This window comes from Fusarium keratoplasticum, chromosome 4, assembly GCF_025433545.1.
Source record: "Fusarium keratoplasticum isolate Fu6.1 chromosome 4, whole genome shotgun sequence".
Taxonomy (NCBI): Eukaryota; Fungi; Ascomycota; class Sordariomycetes; order Hypocreales; family Nectriaceae; genus Fusarium; species Fusarium keratoplasticum.
The window spans coordinates 426,276-443,688 of record NC_070532.1 but is presented as its reverse complement, the minus strand read 5'-3'; the positions used below and the strand labels follow the sequence as shown (position 1 = coordinate 443,688).

The following is a 17,413-nucleotide window of genomic DNA, read 5'->3' as shown; positions in this document are numbered from 1 at the left end:
CGAGCACCTTCCGTCACCCCTAGTAAGGTAGGAAGTCAAAGTTGATCTTGTCTGCGCCTGGTCAGCTTTGTACATCCAAGATACGAGACCAAACAACTCACCAAACCATGACCAAACTCGGGAACTCTGGGGTTCTGCAGGTGGTTGCAGCCAGATGTCCTCTAATAACTCTTGAGTTTTTGCCAAGTGCGGAGTCCTCATCCACCGCCCTATGTCTGTCAATGCATACCGGATTCTATCCTGTGCAGGGCCCGTAGCGCAGATCCCGGCCGTGAAGAGGGGAGCGACGAGCAAGACTCTAGGCGATAGACCAGAAGAGCAAGTCATATCTTGGGCGCATTGTATTATCTGGTCGACGCAAAATTGGGCCTCTTCGGCGTATGGTGACAGTGCCCGTACTCCACAGTGAATATGCAGGAGTGCGGTGTAGAGAAATCCGGCGTTACTCAAGGCGTAGTCATGAATATCATTTACCGACAGCCCCATGAGCATATCAGGTTGAATCGCCAGGTTCTCTACCGAATCACGTTCTAGCCTGTAGTAAATCTCTCGCGTCAAGGCGTCGGCTTCCTGAGCGATGTCGGTTTCTGACAAGATGGTGCTCTCGGATACGCGATTGTGCTGCTGCCGGCGACTCTCTTTGACCAGGGCACCGACCTCCCTGAACAGATCGGGAAGATCCGACATGACGCCCCCAAACATGTCGAAACGAAGATCTCTGCTTGAATGACAGCCAACTTGGAGCTGACCGTGGAGAAGACCAGATGGGCTCAGCGCAGCAAGTGCTTCTGCGTTGTTGAACCAACTCGAGAGAAAGTCTGCGTTGATGGATGAGCACGAACAGCTACCAATGAGCCGGGTCCTGAAGTGAGATGATTCAAGAATAGCCCTTGCACCATTCAGATGAACACGCCAAGACGCTGTCCCACCGTAGATCTGCGCCTGGCAAAGCGTCCTCGCTGTAGCAAGCGCAGCGGCCTGCGCTATAGGGTCATCATCGGTCAACAGCTGTCGCAGATGCCGAATACTCGTCGATTGCAGTGTATCAATCAGTCGTCCTGGGTTTCTGGGAAGCCTCCCTGAAGCCTCTAGATGAACTGCGGCAAACGCCATGATGGCGTATAGCAGGCTGGGTTGCTGCATCGACATGGGGACGAGGAAATGGCAGATCTGGGTCCTGGCGTAGCTGCTGGGGACGGTAAGGCGCATGGTCTCAGCGAGGTAGAACTGGAATAAGTAGTGGGCCATCGGGGGCAGGACGGATATTTGGCTTGGGGGTGGGAGCGCAAGGGTGAGGTTATTCTCTACCGTCTCAGGCTCAGGGTCGATTTCTAGAAGGTTGTCGTGGGGGATGACAAATTCGATGTCGTCTTCTATAGTCTGAGCCGTTTCCAGATTTGGTAGGGACTCGGGCTGAATTGTCTCGTTGTAGGGGATGACTGATGGTGGTGATGATGCCCGAGGTTCCAAAGAATGGGGTTGTTGAGCAGGGCGAGATTGAGACACGCAGTAGACAAAGCCATGACCATCAACAGCATTATCTCTCTCCACATTGTCAAGGTACTTCCCAAAAGGCGATTTCCGAAAAGACCTTCCACCCCAGCTCAACTTGAGCTCATAGCGACACGAGCCTCCAGCCCCAGCCAGGACGCATCTCTCACAGGACGGCTTCTTCTGGTCGCATTTCTGGCGTCGCCTTCGACAGCGCTCGCAGCCGCCGCGCGACCGGGTGATTCTTGGAGGGATTCGATTTTGTGTGCTCATGATGTTGAACGAGGGTGAGTTTCTGATCGGGGATCCTTATCTTGACTCGCGGGGAAGACATGGAGCGGAGTTGGACTGGACCAATAGCGTGCGGCAATTGACAAGCCAAGCCCGGGCCGGTCCAGGGTGGGAGATCAACCCTTTGGTGCAGGGAGAGATTATCATAACTCGATAAAGGGGAGATGACTTCGACCGCTGCAAAGGACTGGCAAGAAATCATGGCCCAGTATATATTAACGGTGTTTTGCGGTACTTGGTTTCAATGCCGTCATATCTTGATAACTGCGTCAGTTACTTTCGCAATTGATGGCCCTTTTTCAGAGTCCTCATCGTTGATACTGATTCAAACATCGTCTTGACGGCATAGGGTGCCTGTCGACAGCGTCGGGTCCTAACAAAAGGTGTCATTGTATAGCTATTTAATCTTAACCCTTACAGTCTTAAACTACTAGCATTTCATGACACTATCTGTTCTTATCGCCTTGATATTTCCAACGATCCCTCCCATTTCATACCATTTCTTCTTCCCACCGGGTAAACTTGAGAATGCACTTTTGATCCTTCGGCCGCGACGTAAAAATCTGGTCATCCATGCTCATGTCGGCAACCATGCCCTCCGCCGGTGTAGTCTTAAAACTCGAGTAGATATCCCGTAGTAGGGTCTTCATCTCGGCCACAGCCAGACTAGGGTAGAGTTAGCGCTGGTACAAAAATCAATGGGCTGGAAAACTTACTGTCGGCCAATGCAAGCCCGTCCACCGTTGGAAAAAGTAAAGAATAGTCGGTTCTTCTCCGCTAGACCCTTCTCCTCTAGCCATCGCTCGGGCTTGAAGCTGTCCGGCTCCGGGAACGCGGTTTCATCCATCCGGTGCATCGAGTATGGCTGGCAGCTGACGAGCGTTCCGCCGGGGAGCCAGTGACCATCGACGAATGCGCCTTCGGGGGGAACACACCGGGGTAAGCTCATGGGAATAGAAGGGAATACTCGCAACCCTTCCTTGACGACTGCCTCGAGGTATGGGAGCTGTTCAAATGACACACCCTCATTGGCTCGAAACTCGTCGCGGAGGCGTTCTTGAATGATTTCGTAGCCAGGTTGTGAGATCTGCCACATCAAGAAGCAGAGGGCATCACCAGTTGTCTCGATGCCTGCCAGGGTGTGGTCCATGCATTCGGAAGCAATGTCCATCGGTCCCATGCCGAACTTGTCCTCGCGCATGCGGCTGACGAGGGTAAAATCAGCAACAGGGCCGCCGGTGGCTCCATCGAGGATGAGCTGTCTGGTCCGGGGGATGTCGCGGGACTTGCCAAAGACGCCCAGCTTCCCCATAAGGCTACCTATCGTGGGATTGTAATGAATGAAGAGACGTCCTTGAGAAAATGTGAGTTTCAAGAATGGTATTGACGCGGTCAAAGCTACTCACTGGCAAGACTATTGTCAAAGACAGCCTCACACAGAGTCTCCTCATCTGACTGCTTGAGGATCGAATCGCTGCCATGTGGGTGAAATAGGTGATGCGTGACGCAATCGAAGGCGTAGCAATGTAGGAAGAGCTAGATGAAGTCAGTGTCGGGTTCACCAAGAGATCTGAGACTTAAGTACGTAGACATCAAGTTCCTGCCTCGGAGCTTCGGAGCATCTCTTGATAAAATTCTGCGACCTCTCCTGAATGCCGTGAAGTGCAGAGTCTCGGATGACGTTAGAGTTGGCGTAACGATCTGCGATGATGCGTCTTCTCTTGCTGTGCTGGGACTAATTAGACGTGGAACATTTCTAGACCAACTGAGTTACCTACAGGGCCTTTCTCGCGAGTCGAGAACATGGTCCTGTATGCTCGTTAGAATTCAGGTCGGACTTGGTGAGCTAACATGTCTTACCTGAGACCAAACTGGGAGAATAGATCATAGAATGAGGGCTTATCGTAGCCACTTCCCTTGGAAAGGTAAATCTCTTTCATAGCCTCAAGCGAGGAGAAGACAACCTCGTTGGGAGCAACGCGAACGACATTACCGTATTCTTGGTGCATACGGTGAATGTATTGCGTCCGCTTGCCTTGAAGTTCGTAGTACCTTAGTTGCCATGGAGTCAAGAGACCTAGCTTCGGGCCCGGCAGACGAGCCAAAGGTGAGAACAAACGCCGGACGAGAGCAACGACGAATAGAAGCAGTGTTGCTCCTGCAAGGAGAGGGAGTGACAACAGAGCCATTTTGGAAGGATACCTCAATGTTGATCTAGAGGTGGTTGGATGAGGTTCTCATGACTTCCTTTATGCTTGAGTTGTTACCATCGTCCCTCCTCTCAATGCCGTCCCTGATAGGAAACTCGGAGAGATTCGCTTGTTGAAGTCCATCCAATCACCATCTTGTGATTGCTTTCAGTGTGAGGCGAGTTCAGCGTCCAATCAGACAAGCCGCTCCGACTTTCCAAACCTGGCATCGCGCAGGCTTAGAACCGGTCTAAGCCCAGATTGGAATCTTTAAGAGATGAGGGTCATGGCGTTGGGCTAACCGCTAACTAGTTCATCGTCTAGACCTCCTCTGCTGATACAACATGACACAAGAGCAGCAGAGACACTGCGGAGAAGACCCCATCTGCTGTTCTTTCCAAATCCATAAAGTCGGCAATCATTTACGTCGCCCTTGATTGGCGTCAGATTCATTAATGACGAGGCATTGAGCGGGCATCTTCCGTGGCCGGCGGCCAGTCGCCAAGACCACAGAATCTGGGGTAACGATAAGGTCTGCAGCACTGATCCCGGGGAACAGCTTCATGGGAGATACAATGCACTTGAAGTGCGGCAAGACAAGCCGAAAGTTTAGATAAGGCGTAGCAGTCCAGCCTATAAGTAGGAGAATGTTACCTCGTCAATGGTTGATCTTCCCCAGGCTTCAGGAAACAAGCACAGCTTTCCTCATCTTTGGTCACTCCCAAGACGCTCCATCCGCTTCTTACTTCCATTCTTCATCTCGTTTGAGACCATGGGCAGTTCTATGGAGGCGAAGCCTTCGGGTGACCCACTACAGCTATGCAGAGAGACCTCCGCAGCCGAGGGCATCGTGGACACGGCCGACCGCAGCGACATCTACACCAAGTACGGCTCCACCAAACGGGGCCTGTCAAACCGCCATCTCCAGATCATGGTCATTGCCAGCTCCATCGGAACAGGCTTGTTTGTCGGCATCGGCAGCGCTCTGAGGACCGCTGGCCCGCTGTCTCTCCTCCTCGGATTCCTCATCTACCCTACCATCTTTATCCTTCCTTGCTCGCTTGGAGTCGCCGAGATGGTGGCTCACTTGCCGATTCGTGGAAACATCTATGAATTTGCGAGTCGTTATGTTGATCCTGCTTTTGGGTTCGCACTTGGCTGGACTTACTTTTATGGTAGTGCCATGCTTTTCTGCACTGAACTTTCTGCTGTTGTTACCGTCATGGGTTACTGGGAGCTCAACGTCAACAATGCCGCTTGGGTCGCCATGGCTCTGGTAGTTTGCGTCTTTCTCAACCTATTCGCAGTGAAGTACGGCAGAACCCCCATCAAATACTCATTCCACCTACTGACATGACAAATTACAGGTGGTACGGCGAGTCCGAGTTCATTTTCGGCGGCACAAAGATCCTCCTCCTCCTCGGCCTTCTTCTCCTCACACTCGTCACAATGTGCGGCGGAAACCCCATGGGCTGGGCTTACGGCTTCCACAACTGGTCAGAAGGAGGGGCCATGCACGAGTACATGACCGAAGGAACTACAGGCCGCTTCCTCGGCTTCTGGAGCGTCATGGTGCTGGCTGCTTTCTCCATCGCTGGACCAGATTTCATTGCTTTGAGCGCAGGCGAGATGAAGGACCCTCGTCGCAATGTCCCCCGCTGTGCCAAAGCTACCTGGTTCCGCATCTTCTTCTTCTACGTCTTGGGAACGTTGGGCGTCGGCATCATCTGCAACAGCCAGGATCCAAAGCTCCTGTCCGCTTTGAGTGGTGGCAACGTGGGCTCTGCTGCAAGCCCGTGGGTAATCGGCATCGAGAACCTAGGCATCAAGGGTCTGGCCAGCCTCATCAATGCACTCATTGTCATAAGCGGCTGGAGTTGCGGCAACGCCATGTTGTACTCGTCATCTCGAACCTTGTACTCGCTGGCCATGGACGGGCACGCCCCCAAGATCTTCCTCAGGTGCACCAAGGCAGGCAACCCTATCTACTGTGTGGGCGCCGTCAGCTTGATCTCGTGCATAACTTTCCTTGTTGCAACCAATGACGGCGCGACTGTCTTTGGCTGGTTCGTCGGTCTGTCTACCTGCGCCTTTGTACTTTCTTATACAGCCATGCTCATTACCTACATCGGCTGGTACAGGGCCCTGAAGGCTCAAGGCATTAACCGCGACACTCTCGCCTGGAAAGCTCCCTTCATGCCGTACGGGGCCTACATCGGGGCCGCTTTTGGCTGCGTCGTCCTCATCTTCCTTGGCTTTGATGTTTTCAGCCCCTTCTCTACATCAGGTTTCATCACCAGGTACTTTGGCATCGTGTACATGTTGATTGTTTACGTATCTTACAAGGTCTTCAAGAGAACAAAGATGGTCAAGGCGAGGGAGGCTGATCTTTGGAGTGGTAAGGAAGCCGTGGACAGGGAGTTGGCACATTGGGACAACAAGGGCATTGAAGAACCGAAGAGCCTTCCGCGTCGCCTTTGGGACAAGATGTGGTAGGACGTTTGCTTGGTTGACAGTAGGAATACGGTTATCATGGATCCATCACGGGGCTATGTTTGTGACTGTAGTAGTAGGTGTTGCTAGATGGCAGGAAATTAGCCTGCAAGATACTTAACATTGATGAAAATCGCACTATTCACCCTTCACATTTATCTTCATCCTTCTGATCTATACCTGTACGTATTCTGGGTTTGCTCAGTTTGAGAAGAGGCGGTGTTGGAAAGTATGGATACCGGCAACGCATTGAGCAATTTTGTTTGTATGAGAGGTAGATACTGGATTGCAAGATTGATTCCCTAATCCACCATCCTGATTTATTTCATCTGCAATCTCAAAAGATGATCAATTGGCCGCCGGCCATGCTTGGACTATAGCTCCTTGGCCGTCTCGCTAACTAAAATGTTGTATTTGTCAGGCATGGCGCGGAACCTTTGACGCTAATGCGAGATCATCGTTATTGAGTCTAGTCCTTTTTAAGAAGTTGTAAGAGATGGGGCACAACGATCACGGATATAAGCCCAGGAATAGCCATTGACATTCAGTCAAGACCATGCCAAACAGCAAAAACTCGCAAACATGACTCTCCGACTCTCTACGAGAATCTCCATTCGATGGGCCGACGATGCTCCCTCCGAGCCCACCGATACCGTGGTGCTAAGTGTCGGCGATTATTTCATGGACCTGCGCATCACCAAAGCAGATCAGTCCATCGACTGGGCATTTGCTGGAACCAGGGAGATCCTATCACGGGACCCTCGTAGGTCGCAAGCCGTCCCAATTAGCAGGCCTCTCTAACAACGGCCAGTCCACTGCAGATGGAGCCATACAATCGACTCCAGACTCTCCTTTGACCCAGATGAAGGAAAGTTTCAGCCACTCCCAAATGGCGACGACCTCGAGACCGGATCTATGCCCTGTGCTGAAAAGGGAAACCAAATCACGCCTTACGAAGAAGTTTGGCGAGAGCTCCAACCCAGGCATGGAATGAACCGCGGCTGGATCCTCCAAGGACAATTAGGTGGCGATGATGTCTTCCTCGGCCAGTATGGTGGCATCTACCTTGCTATGCGCCAGAATAAGCAGGGCGTGTTCAGCGTTCTAAAGGAGGAGTTGACCAACGTCCAAGGTCGGCTGCGGTGGAAGAGAGCGTATCTATCAGGTGACCTGAAGCTTCCGTCACATTCAAGCATGGGCGTCATTTCTCCACCCGAAGAAGAGAAGTGGAGGGTCGGCGGAACCGCAGTATTTGATGGTCAGGTATACCAGGTTCGCGCATTGGAGATTCATGGGCAGGAAACAACTATCAAGGCGCGGACATCACGACTGTAGAGCAAAAAGACTTGTCATTACCAGAAACTTCATCATCCCATAGAAGAATAGTACACTGGAGCTGCCCGGGACTGTGACCGAGTGCGGACTTGTGTCCTCGAATAGGACCTTCGAGGGGGTGAGATATAGGTATTTAGATAGTTCTAACTCAAGCGTGGAATAGTACTACATCAGTGCTCTAAATATAGCTAACAGGACCTGGCCCATTTATACTTGCTGGCTATGAGTGAGAAACCAGGGCTGGGGAGACACATTGAGCATTCAGTAGCCGTTGGTGCGGTCGAGGCTTGCATGAGCTGCTGGAGAAGTTGAGGTGAGCCAGAAGGGAGCATGTGGTAAGCTTCTTGTAAAGCTAGTTCGTATTAAAATATAAGGCGCGCATAAAGAAAGTGGTTAAAAGGGTGCAATCCATGGAGTGAAATTGACTTGTCTATCAAACACGCAGGCATTCCAGGGCGTGTTCATTCCATCGCAGTGCCTTACGAATGGCCTCTCCGGTTATGATTGCTCAACAACTTTCCTCTTAAACTCGACCGTCTCATACCCAGAAAACGTACCCTCAGGCCCAAGATACAAAATATAGCCTCGTGTCCCGTCTATAGGGTAGATGGAGAATTGGGTAAAAGAGGCATCCGGCGCCACGTCGCATCGAAAGCCATCACTTCGTTCACCACTCCATGTAAGACAACTGACGCCTTGAGCGCTGCAAGAGATTCCATTGCTGCCTGTCAACCGGCAGGTCAGGTACTGGTATCTGTTGGCATCAGCCTGGGCAATGGCCCGGGTGTTGCACAGCTGGACCTGGGCAGGCAGGAGGGCTCCGGCCTGTGTGCTATACACTCCTCTTATGCATAGATAGTAGTCGTTGAAGAGAGTCCTCAGGCGGCCGGTGCCCTCCTCGACATAGGCGGGAGTGGGCACAAATCTGGTGTCGATGGGCTGGAGTCTCGACTCATAATAGAACCTGTCAGGTGTGTTTTTAACAAGTTCGTCGTCGAGATTCCCCCCGTTCACTTGGAAGTAGAAGGTGGGGTTGACAAAGGGAGCGGATGAAGTGGATGAAACCGTAGACGACTCTGTAGTTGGGGAGTCAGTCGTGGTAGGCTCAGTCGTGGTTGTCAGGGCTGTGGAAGAGTCGGTTGTGGTAGAGGACTCGACTATGGTGGACGACTCGGTGGCTGAGGAGTCGGTCGTAGTTGTCTGAACCGTGGAAGACTCGATGGTGGTAGACGCGGTAGTGGACTCGGCCGTAGCTGACGAGCTTTCAGATGCAACCTCGGAGGATCTGGTGCTGGCGGACTCGGCTGTAGTGGTCCTGGTCACCAAAGTCGTGGCGCTCTCTGACACGACCTCAGAGGAGCTTGTGCTAACAGATTCGGCCGAGGTTGTCACAGAGGTCGACAAGGTTGCCAAAGATGAGGTCTCGCTAGTCGACTGGGCAGTTTCCGAAGACTCCACAGAGATGCTCGTGGATGTGCTCAAGGATTCGGTCGCTGTGGACGACGCTGACAAAGATGTGTATGTTGTCTCGGAAGAGGTAGTCAAGGACGTGTCAGTGACCGAAGATGCTGCCAAGGTCAGTTGGACGCTCTATTTTCTGTTTGCGACTATCAAACTCACACAGCCGAGGCATGCACACACTACCAGCCGCCAAGTCAGCACCGAGGAGGCCAAAGGCCAAAGAAGCCGCAATGCTAGGACGCATTATGAAGTCACGCAGTTAACGAGAGACGAGACAAACAAAGACACATAAACTCAAACGACGTTGAACAACAGAGACAGAGAGTGCAAAGAAGGTGGGTGGCTTCGGGTGGCTTTTAAACGGCTTGAAAAGGCTTCGTATAGTCCCATCTTATAATCAATAGTCTTAGAGCTATTGGCATCAGTTTGAGTCTAGACGTGGTCGACTAACCCACAATGCACGTTTTTCTTTTGTTTACCCCTGTTCATTCGCGATAGTGGCACCTGTCAGCTTGGCGCCGGCTTCAATAATTTCCCGTGGCTGCACGCCTCCTGAATGATGCATGCGCGGTCAATTGATGATGTTATCAATGGCAGTCTTTGAAATGCCATTTTCAGTGCTGCTTGGTGAGATTTGTGGAACGAGCCAAGCTTGGAGACTGGCTCGATTCAGCGAGATCAGACAAACCCCTGCTTGTTAGTCTATACTGCCGGGGCTAAGTTTACCTTCTTGCCTGAATCTATTTGGCGATCTTTCATTGCCACTCAAGCTCTGCACGTTACACTTATCTTTCGTCCAACCCAGATTCATACATCGACGACCAATATTTATGGTGATTGTACCATGTTTGTTGAGCAGCCATTGGAGGACAAATGTTGCAAGCCGGTGAGAGAATTCGCGATATGCACCGAGATCGGGCTTATGTTGACCCGTTCAACCTCGTGATACGCAACAAATCTGTTTGTTCAAATTCCCCTCACTACCAATGCTTTTATTCTTAATACTTGTTGTCCTGCCAAAACGGAAACCACTGCCTTCTAATCCGAAAACCACCCGGTAGGATCAAGATAACCTGTAGTTAACGACGATGGATTTACAGCCTGACCTGCATCCGCTGCCTAAGATTTCATCCTCAACAGATTCGTCCCTTCCAGAGATCTCGATTCCTAGTGAATGGTTACTCCCGTCCCCTCTGTCCGATGCAGGCGTCTCTATCGCACAGACCGTTCGGGATCCTTGCCGTGCCTGTGCCTGGGATGGGACCCTAGAGACGCTGTTCCATTTCAACAACTTTGCACACCTAGGTTTAAACGAATTGCGACCATCTCAATGTGTGTCTTGCAAGCTTCTGTTTGTCTCCTGCTACAGCATTCTCGAAATGATAGATAGACAAGAGGATTCACCTGCGTCCGGTGCTAGATTTTCTGACGCTAGGATCATCATCTGGGGCTCAGGCTTCATGACGACACCAAATCAGAATATCCCCGGACAGAGAGCTATATCAATAGTCATGTTTGAATGGGTGAAGTTAATCCTCTTTGGCAGCAATGGGACATCTATCCACTCCGGGTCTATCAAGCAGGATGGGGAGCACTGCGAAGAGATTCCACCTGGAGCCTTTCTTTTTGAGCTGGGACGCTGGTCTGGAGACAATCTGATGAGCGTTTTCCTAGTGTTGAAATGCCGGGACGAGGAAAACTCGGTTTTCTCCCGGGGGGCCATCATCAGCCCTGATGAGTTGCGTGTTGGCTCCATGACCATGGAAGATGTTCGAGACCTAAGCAAGAAGTTTGACGAGCATAGCTATATTAGGGAGTGTACTATTGTATAGCAGCAGGGGGGTCTGTACTCCTACTAGTAGACTCCTCGGATGTTTGCACGGACGATGTCAGTCCCTGCCACATTTGTCCAACTTCAGTTGGTCGTAGCCCCAGTTGCGCAACGAGTATAGAATGTCATTGCCAGTGCGGGAGAGCGCATCCCGCATCTTCTCGAAGCGGGGAAGGGTATAATTTATCTGCCGATATAGGGTCATGTGGTCCAAGAACCCCTTTTAGAACAGCTCATGTTACTATATTCGAAGTTCGGAAGAAACCTTCCGTTTCATGATACAGGCTAAATTTTAATAGGCGGGGAATTTGCGGCGATAGAGCTTGTTTCGGGTAAATTGCAACAACCGACCAAGTTGGGTCCATCATGTTAGCGGCTGGGGACAGATATTGCCCTAACGGATGTTTCAAGGCCCATTGGATGCGTCTTAAATAACCGCCAGAGAGTATAAATAAGGCTTCTTGGTCAAGGTCTTGGTTTCCAGTCGCCCCCAGACAGAGCGCTTCCGTCCATTTCTTCCCTCCCCAGCACCGACACACCTATCACCATGAAGGTTCTCATGCCTCTCGTCGCCCTTTTGGGCACTGTCACCGCCCAGCTCCAGCAAATAACCAACTTCGGATCCAACCCGTCGGGCGCCAAGATGTTTGTCCATGTCCCCAAGAACCTGCCGTCCAACCCAGCCATCGTGGTCGCTATCCACCACTGCCAGGGCACAGCCCAATCGTACTACCAGAGTACGCCGTATGCCCAGCTTTCTGATCAGAAGGGCTTCATCGTCATCTATCCCGAAAGTCCCTACAGTGGAACTTGCTGGGACGTCAGCTCCAAAGCTACTATGACTCACGATGGCGGCGCCAACAGCAACAGCATCGCCAACATGGTTCGCTACGCCTTGCAGACTTACAAGGCCAACCCTGCCAAGGTTTTCGTCACGGGTTCTTCATCTGGTGCTATGATGACTGTAAGTCGAGACACCCATATGAGGGACAAGATATTGACAGCCGCATAGAACGTCATGGCCGCCACTTATCCAGACCTGTTTGCAGCTGGCATCGTCTACTCTGGTGTGCCAGCCGGATGCTTCTTTACCAACTCGGTCAACGGCTGGAACTCGGACTGCGCTCAGGGCAGAGTCAACAAATCACCAGCCGACTGGGCCAAGATGGTCAAGGATGCATATCCTGGCTACAATGGAGCTCGGCCCAAGATGCAGATCTATCATGGTGGTGCTGATAGTATCCTCCTTTCACCCAACTATCAGGAAACCATTGACCAGTGGGCCGGTGTGTTTGGCTACAATTCCATGAGCCCCCAGTCGTCAAACAACAATGTTCCCCAAGCTGGTTACAAAACCGACACGTTCGGGCCGAAGCTAGTTGGCATCTTTGCGCAAAATGTCGGTCATTCTGTCCCTGTCCGAGGTGCTGATGATATGAAGTTCTTTGGGCTATAGAGGAGTTGAATAGTCTGATCCGAGTAGTTTAAGCTCATCCCACCCCCAAAAGGGTAGATCAAAGCAACCAGCAAGAGAAGTATAGTCATCAGCGCAATCAGACCATTATCTCCGATGGATCTTGGCACGATAGTCAATATTAAATGAGCTCTGCCATTTTCCATTTGTTACATACCGAGCCTGAAGACCAGTCTGATACCAGATTGATCATTGTAGACAGCCATTTGATAATGTGTTCTTTATCATAGTTGAAGCCCGGCCCTTGATGGGTTAACTGAGACACAAGATCGATCGTAGACAGCCATGTGACTCATTAAGCGGTATACTCTTAGCCCGCTTCGCTGAAACTCGCTACTAACTGAGAGAAGGAGGAATGGATGGCCACTTGTCTTCTCACCGACGTCTACTGTCGCTATCTTCCAGCACAGTGCTCTCACGGCCTCCGACCTGTAGAAAATGAAGTGTTCGGCGACTCCAAAGCTGAGAGCTAGAAATAAGTTTCCCTGACTGATCAACTGGGAATGTTTGCCCACTGCTATCAGTCCAGCTGAGTTGAATAACCCGCAAAGTCCAGTACATCAAGCCCTGTAAGGCCGATTAAAAAGCTCTGGTCATCACTATAAACAGCCGTGAAATCATTCTCTGGCACGGCTATTGGTTCGGACACTGCTGTGGGCTGTTGCATGAACAATCTCGCAGTTGAGAGTGGCTCGAGCTCCTGTCCACCCCTATGATTCCACCCAGTATCCTCATCCGTGTTTTGCAGGTTGCACAAGTTCATATCCGGAGCAGATGACTCCATGCTTATAGGTGCAAGCCCATCGGTTGTGTCTCGTTCGGCCGTACCGTCGAAATGGCTCGTCTGTTGTTGCTGTTGACTTGCAAGCCACGCTGCCCAGTCATCATACGCTGAAGGCTGCAATGACTCTGAATCTTCTTCAAGTTCGTCTGAAAAGGTTCCAGATTGCCGAAGCTTACGAGCCGCCTCGTTTGAAATGGACTGCAATGTTTCCACGAATCTCACACCCACCTTGGCAGTCAAGTTCCCGGCTGCCATGTCTCGGAGACAGTTTAAACCAAAGTCCACTCTACTCTCGTATGTAGAGTCCCTTTCAAGAATTCCCGCAATGAGAGTAACGATCGTTGCAATACTGCAGCCTTGAAAGTCGGTGAAAGAGAATCGAGCCGTATTTCGGATGCGGGTCAAGTCCTCGAAAAGTTGAAGGAGCTTTCTCGCCGCTTTTGTGCAGGACTTGGATAATCCTTCGATCGCCCCGTCAATTCTAAATGGCTGGGATTCCTGTCCCAGATGATGTTGAAGTGTAGTTCTCACGGCTGTAATTAGTGAGACCTTGCCGATGGCGATCCAGGCATAATAGTAGTTCAAATACAGGTGAAAGACAGCCCGGTATCTCGAGTCCCGAGGGTTAATATTCTCTAGATCAAAGTCTTCAGGTAGGGACTTCTTCCACTCTCTTAGCTTGGCTTCCACATTTGCTGACTCCGGGGGTTTCGTAGCTTCGGTTGACCGGGTCCTGGAACGCAGTAAGCAGAGTGCTAAATCTCTAGAAACAAACATACTCTAAGTCCGTAGCACGGTCCAGTATTATTATCAAACGTGCATAGGAAATTTGGAGTTGGATGTTGTCGAACTTCTGGGCCTTGTCAAGTGATGGCAGAGGGGCCGGTAACGGAGTCTTGATGATATCCGCATCAACGGACCGCGGGCGGTTGAGCTTAACGGTTGTGCATCTAAGCAACAATCAGTTTGCTGAGCCGTTAAAAGTAAAGGTATCATACATACCGTTCGAGAGAGTAAATAGACCACCAAAGTCGACGGCGAATCTCCCGCTCTCGCTCATCCAGCGTTTGATCATCCGAGCTTTGATGTAGATCAAACGCCAACGCCTTCCTTAGAGCCAGGCCCATATAGATGTATGAAGACCCGACAGCACTCAAAGGCATGAGGTAGACACCAAGAAGAAAGCAGGCTTGAATCGATCTCAAGCATGACCTCTCTATGATGTCGGGAACGAGGAGTTTAGCTTGATGGAAGAAGACACGACCCGGGTCGCACTCTTCAGTTTGGGGGGTTTGTGGCGAGTTACTTGGTCTTTCGAGAGGTGTCCAGTGGCTACCAAGAGCGAATATTGCCAACACAAGACAAATAAAGCTGGGGTCAACCCTCAAGGGAGATGTTGGGTTGGAGTAAAACTGGTCTAGCTCGTCGATGACTTGGGCTTGATCAAAGTAGAAGAATATGTCGACACCGTGTTTGATGCATACCGAGAGTAAAAAGTCGGCCACCGGCTTTGGGGGTAATGAATCGACCGTGGCCTTTAGGCGAGACTGTTCAAGCAATGAGAGAGTTCTTGGGCGAGTAATGTGCTTTAGAAGATGCATTAGCAGAGGCTTTTGAGGTTGTTGCAGTACTACCAACATACCGCTTGCATGGCAGCCATGTCTTGCTCTTCAGGGCCGGACATGGCGTCGAGCGAGAAGGCCTCGCGAAGCCTGGATAAGAAATGTGGCCACAGAACCCTTTCAGTCTGGTCTACAACCATGAGTTGGCGGGTGTTGCAAGTGTCAAGGTTAAGTTGCTTACGGCTATCGATAGATATGTCCTGTTGAGGTGTGGTTGTAGACTGACTCGGCGGGCCGGTCACCGGGTTCTGAAGAGGGAATGGACTCTCACTCTCTCTTGAGGATGGCCTCTCTCTGTTTGTGTGAGTGCAACAGGCACAGTACAACAGGGGCGCGTGTAGAGATGCAAGATCTCAGAACGTACTTCTCAAACCGACAGGTCAAATTATTGGTTTGGCATCTTTGACAAACCCCTCCACTCGCCTCAATGCATTTGCTCTTTCTTGCCTTGCATCGATCGCACCTGTACACGGCGCGTTAGTGATGTTTGCCGCTTGAAGGGTTATACTTGCGCTCGCGCGGCTCGCTTCCGATTCTCATCGGCAACGCGGCGTTTACGACGTCGGCGGGCTGCAGCCATAGACTCCATTTCCGATGGGGCCTGATACTATGTGAATCCTGGTAAGAGGCTTCTATTGGATTGAGGTCATCGGCATGTTGCCATCCAAGAGAGAATTTGATGAGGGGAAGAATCGGCAATTTGATCATCCGTCGGGAGCTTGGCCGAAATCTTGTCGGGTGTCTGCCGGGAATGTGTACTGTACCATCTCGGCTAGGGGCCGAGCCACCAAGCTAACGTTAGTGGAGATGATCATCAAACAATTGAGTTTCGGCACTGAAACAAGCTTTGTAGGGCGACTGTTAAAGAGCTTGGCAGAATTCACGTCTTGAATAAATTCATCCAGCAAGGCTGTCTTGGTTCATTTGATTCAAAGTGAAGGGGGCATGACCGGTTGAAGTTCCTGAAACTTTAGAAGCATTTCAACGAGAAAAGGAAGGATTGATTGGGCGAAGGTATACAATGAAAGGCTTCCTTCGAACTAGTATTATGGATGGATGTGCGTAGTTGTCAAGGCCGATATACACGCAACCAACTACGCACTCAGCTAGGTAGGTTAGAAGGGTGGATTCCCGATATACAGAAGCCGTTAAGGGTGTTAACAAATTATTATTGACATTTGGGTTACTTAGTTCGGTAATAAAAGCGCTAATACACAATTTATAATTATTTTGGTGTTTACTCGGGCGAATGATTCTCGAATTGCTGAGGTCAGGTGTAGGGTGGATGGCCTCATGGCAGATATCAGCTTCCGAGATGATGCATGACATGTAGCATCATCAAAACTACAAGGCATCACTCGGAGTTGCAATTTCCCAAACACGAAAGTTTATGCCCTTGATGCGGACTTTTCTTCAGGGCGCGTCAGCATCACGGTTTCAACTGCGGTATCTAATTCCACGGTGGGCTGATGACACATCCTTTGATCCGACAACTTGCGCGATGCTACACCATCAGGTCGGTTGCTGCATTTGCTTCGGGAGGCAAAATAGATATTTTCGAGAACCAACTATGCCTTGCGTTTCTCAGATCATGCACTTGGTTGTCAATCCACTCTACCGGCACCGAGACATCTTCATCGATGTCTCACAAATGATATCATACCCGATCTTCTGTTACAGGTCGCATGGTTGTCTCACCTTGAAAAAAGATCAGATAAAGATCCCCAGACAAAATCCACAAATAAGAGGCCCGATTTATTACAGCTTATCGAAGTCACTGTGCGGCACGTGTCTCGTCTGGTTTGAGGGTAAATTGCAAACAAGCAGACATCAGCTGTTGTCCGTGTCCTGGTGCTTGGGAGTGGAAATCTCATCGCACGAGTCAAAGCGGCCGCATATTGTTGTTGGGCCAGGCTCGGCCCACAGATTGAGTCAGGCTGAGATCATGAAGATTTGGGAGCAAAAAGTCCCCAGAGAACAACCGGAGAAACAGGGCTATCGTCAGGACGACCAACCTGCCCTGCATTATTGAGATCTACCTCAATCCCGGGGCTCTTGTCCCTGTTTTCCGTCTTTATAGGGGTCTTTGACGGTGAGACTGACTGCCTGCAGGCTTCTTTCAAAGGTGTTGGTTGTGTATGGGATTGACGAGTCTGACTCGTGTTGTGCTTGCGGACGTCTCCACCGCGGAGCCGAACTGCATGGCGTCGTTGCGGAACTCAATTGGCGCCCTGTCGACACCGATTTGCGGCCGCCTAGGGCCACTCGGCTTCTCGCGTTAGCGGGTGAGACTAGCGGTTCTGCAGCTGGGAGGCGTCGACTAAGATGAGGCGGCCTTGACACATTACGATGCCTCTTGTTCGATGCCTTCTGCCCGGCCTGATCCGGTTGGTTGGACTCCCCCTGTATGGCCATGTCGAGGCCACGTTTTTTTCGTGATCG

At 50.9% G+C, this 17,413-nt stretch overlaps 6 protein-coding genes across 6 annotated transcripts; 3 read left to right on the top strand and 3 right to left on the bottom strand.

Moving 5' to 3' along the window:
• Positions 1 to 19: 19 nt before the first annotated feature.
• NCS57_00520500 (Zn(2)-C6 fungal-type domain-containing protein) lies at positions 20 to 1,764 on the bottom strand (the record flags this gene model as incomplete). The annotated part of the gene is made up of 2 exons (XM_053055138.1): positions 20 to 51; positions 102 to 1,764. 2 exons carry the CDS (start codon positions 1,762 to 1,764, stop codon positions 20 to 22), a joined length of 1,695 nt encoding a protein of 564 aa, XP_052914093.1.
• A 343-nt stretch (positions 1,765 to 2,107) lies between these two features.
• NCS57_00520400 (uncharacterized protein) lies at positions 2,108 to 3,971 on the bottom strand (the record flags this gene model as incomplete). The annotated part of the gene is made up of 7 exons (XM_053055137.1): positions 2,108 to 2,155; positions 2,280 to 2,448; positions 2,499 to 3,135; positions 3,189 to 3,318; positions 3,368 to 3,511; positions 3,561 to 3,591; positions 3,643 to 3,971. The coding sequence occupies 7 exons, from the start codon at positions 3,969 to 3,971 to the stop codon at positions 2,108 to 2,110; spliced, it is 1,488 nt and encodes a 495-aa protein (XP_052914092.1).
• Positions 3,972 to 4,632: 661 nt separating this feature from the next.
• Positions 4,633 to 6,467, top strand: NCS57_00520300 (AA-permease domain-containing protein; the record flags this gene model as incomplete). The annotated part of the gene is made up of 2 exons (XM_053055136.1): positions 4,633 to 5,282; positions 5,339 to 6,467. The coding sequence occupies 2 exons, from the start codon at positions 4,633 to 4,635 to the stop codon at positions 6,465 to 6,467; spliced, it is 1,779 nt and encodes a 592-aa protein (XP_052914091.1).
• A 579-nt stretch (positions 6,468 to 7,046) lies between these two features.
• On the top strand, positions 7,047 to 7,799 carry NCS57_00520200 (Protein HRI1; the record flags this gene model as incomplete). The annotated part of the gene is made up of 2 exons (XM_053055135.1): positions 7,047 to 7,227; positions 7,276 to 7,799. 2 exons carry the CDS (start codon positions 7,047 to 7,049, stop codon positions 7,797 to 7,799), a joined length of 705 nt encoding a protein of 234 aa, XP_052914090.1.
• Positions 7,800 to 11,638: 3,839 nt separating this feature from the next.
• Positions 11,639 to 12,547, top strand: NCS57_00520100 (Carboxylic ester hydrolase; the record flags this gene model as incomplete). The annotated part of the gene is made up of 2 exons (XM_053055134.1): positions 11,639 to 12,055; positions 12,104 to 12,547. The coding sequence occupies 2 exons, from the start codon at positions 11,639 to 11,641 to the stop codon at positions 12,545 to 12,547; spliced, it is 861 nt and encodes a 286-aa protein (XP_052914089.1).
• Positions 12,548 to 13,085: 538 nt separating this feature from the next.
• On the bottom strand, positions 13,086 to 15,560 carry NCS57_00520000 (uncharacterized protein; the record flags this gene model as incomplete). The annotated part of the gene is made up of 7 exons (XM_053055133.1): positions 13,086 to 14,082; positions 14,129 to 14,299; positions 14,352 to 14,935; positions 14,992 to 15,101; positions 15,153 to 15,265; positions 15,336 to 15,434; positions 15,484 to 15,560. The coding sequence occupies 7 exons, from the start codon at positions 15,558 to 15,560 to the stop codon at positions 13,086 to 13,088; spliced, it is 2,151 nt and encodes a 716-aa protein (XP_052914088.1).
• Positions 15,561 to 17,413: the final 1,853 nt, after the last annotated feature.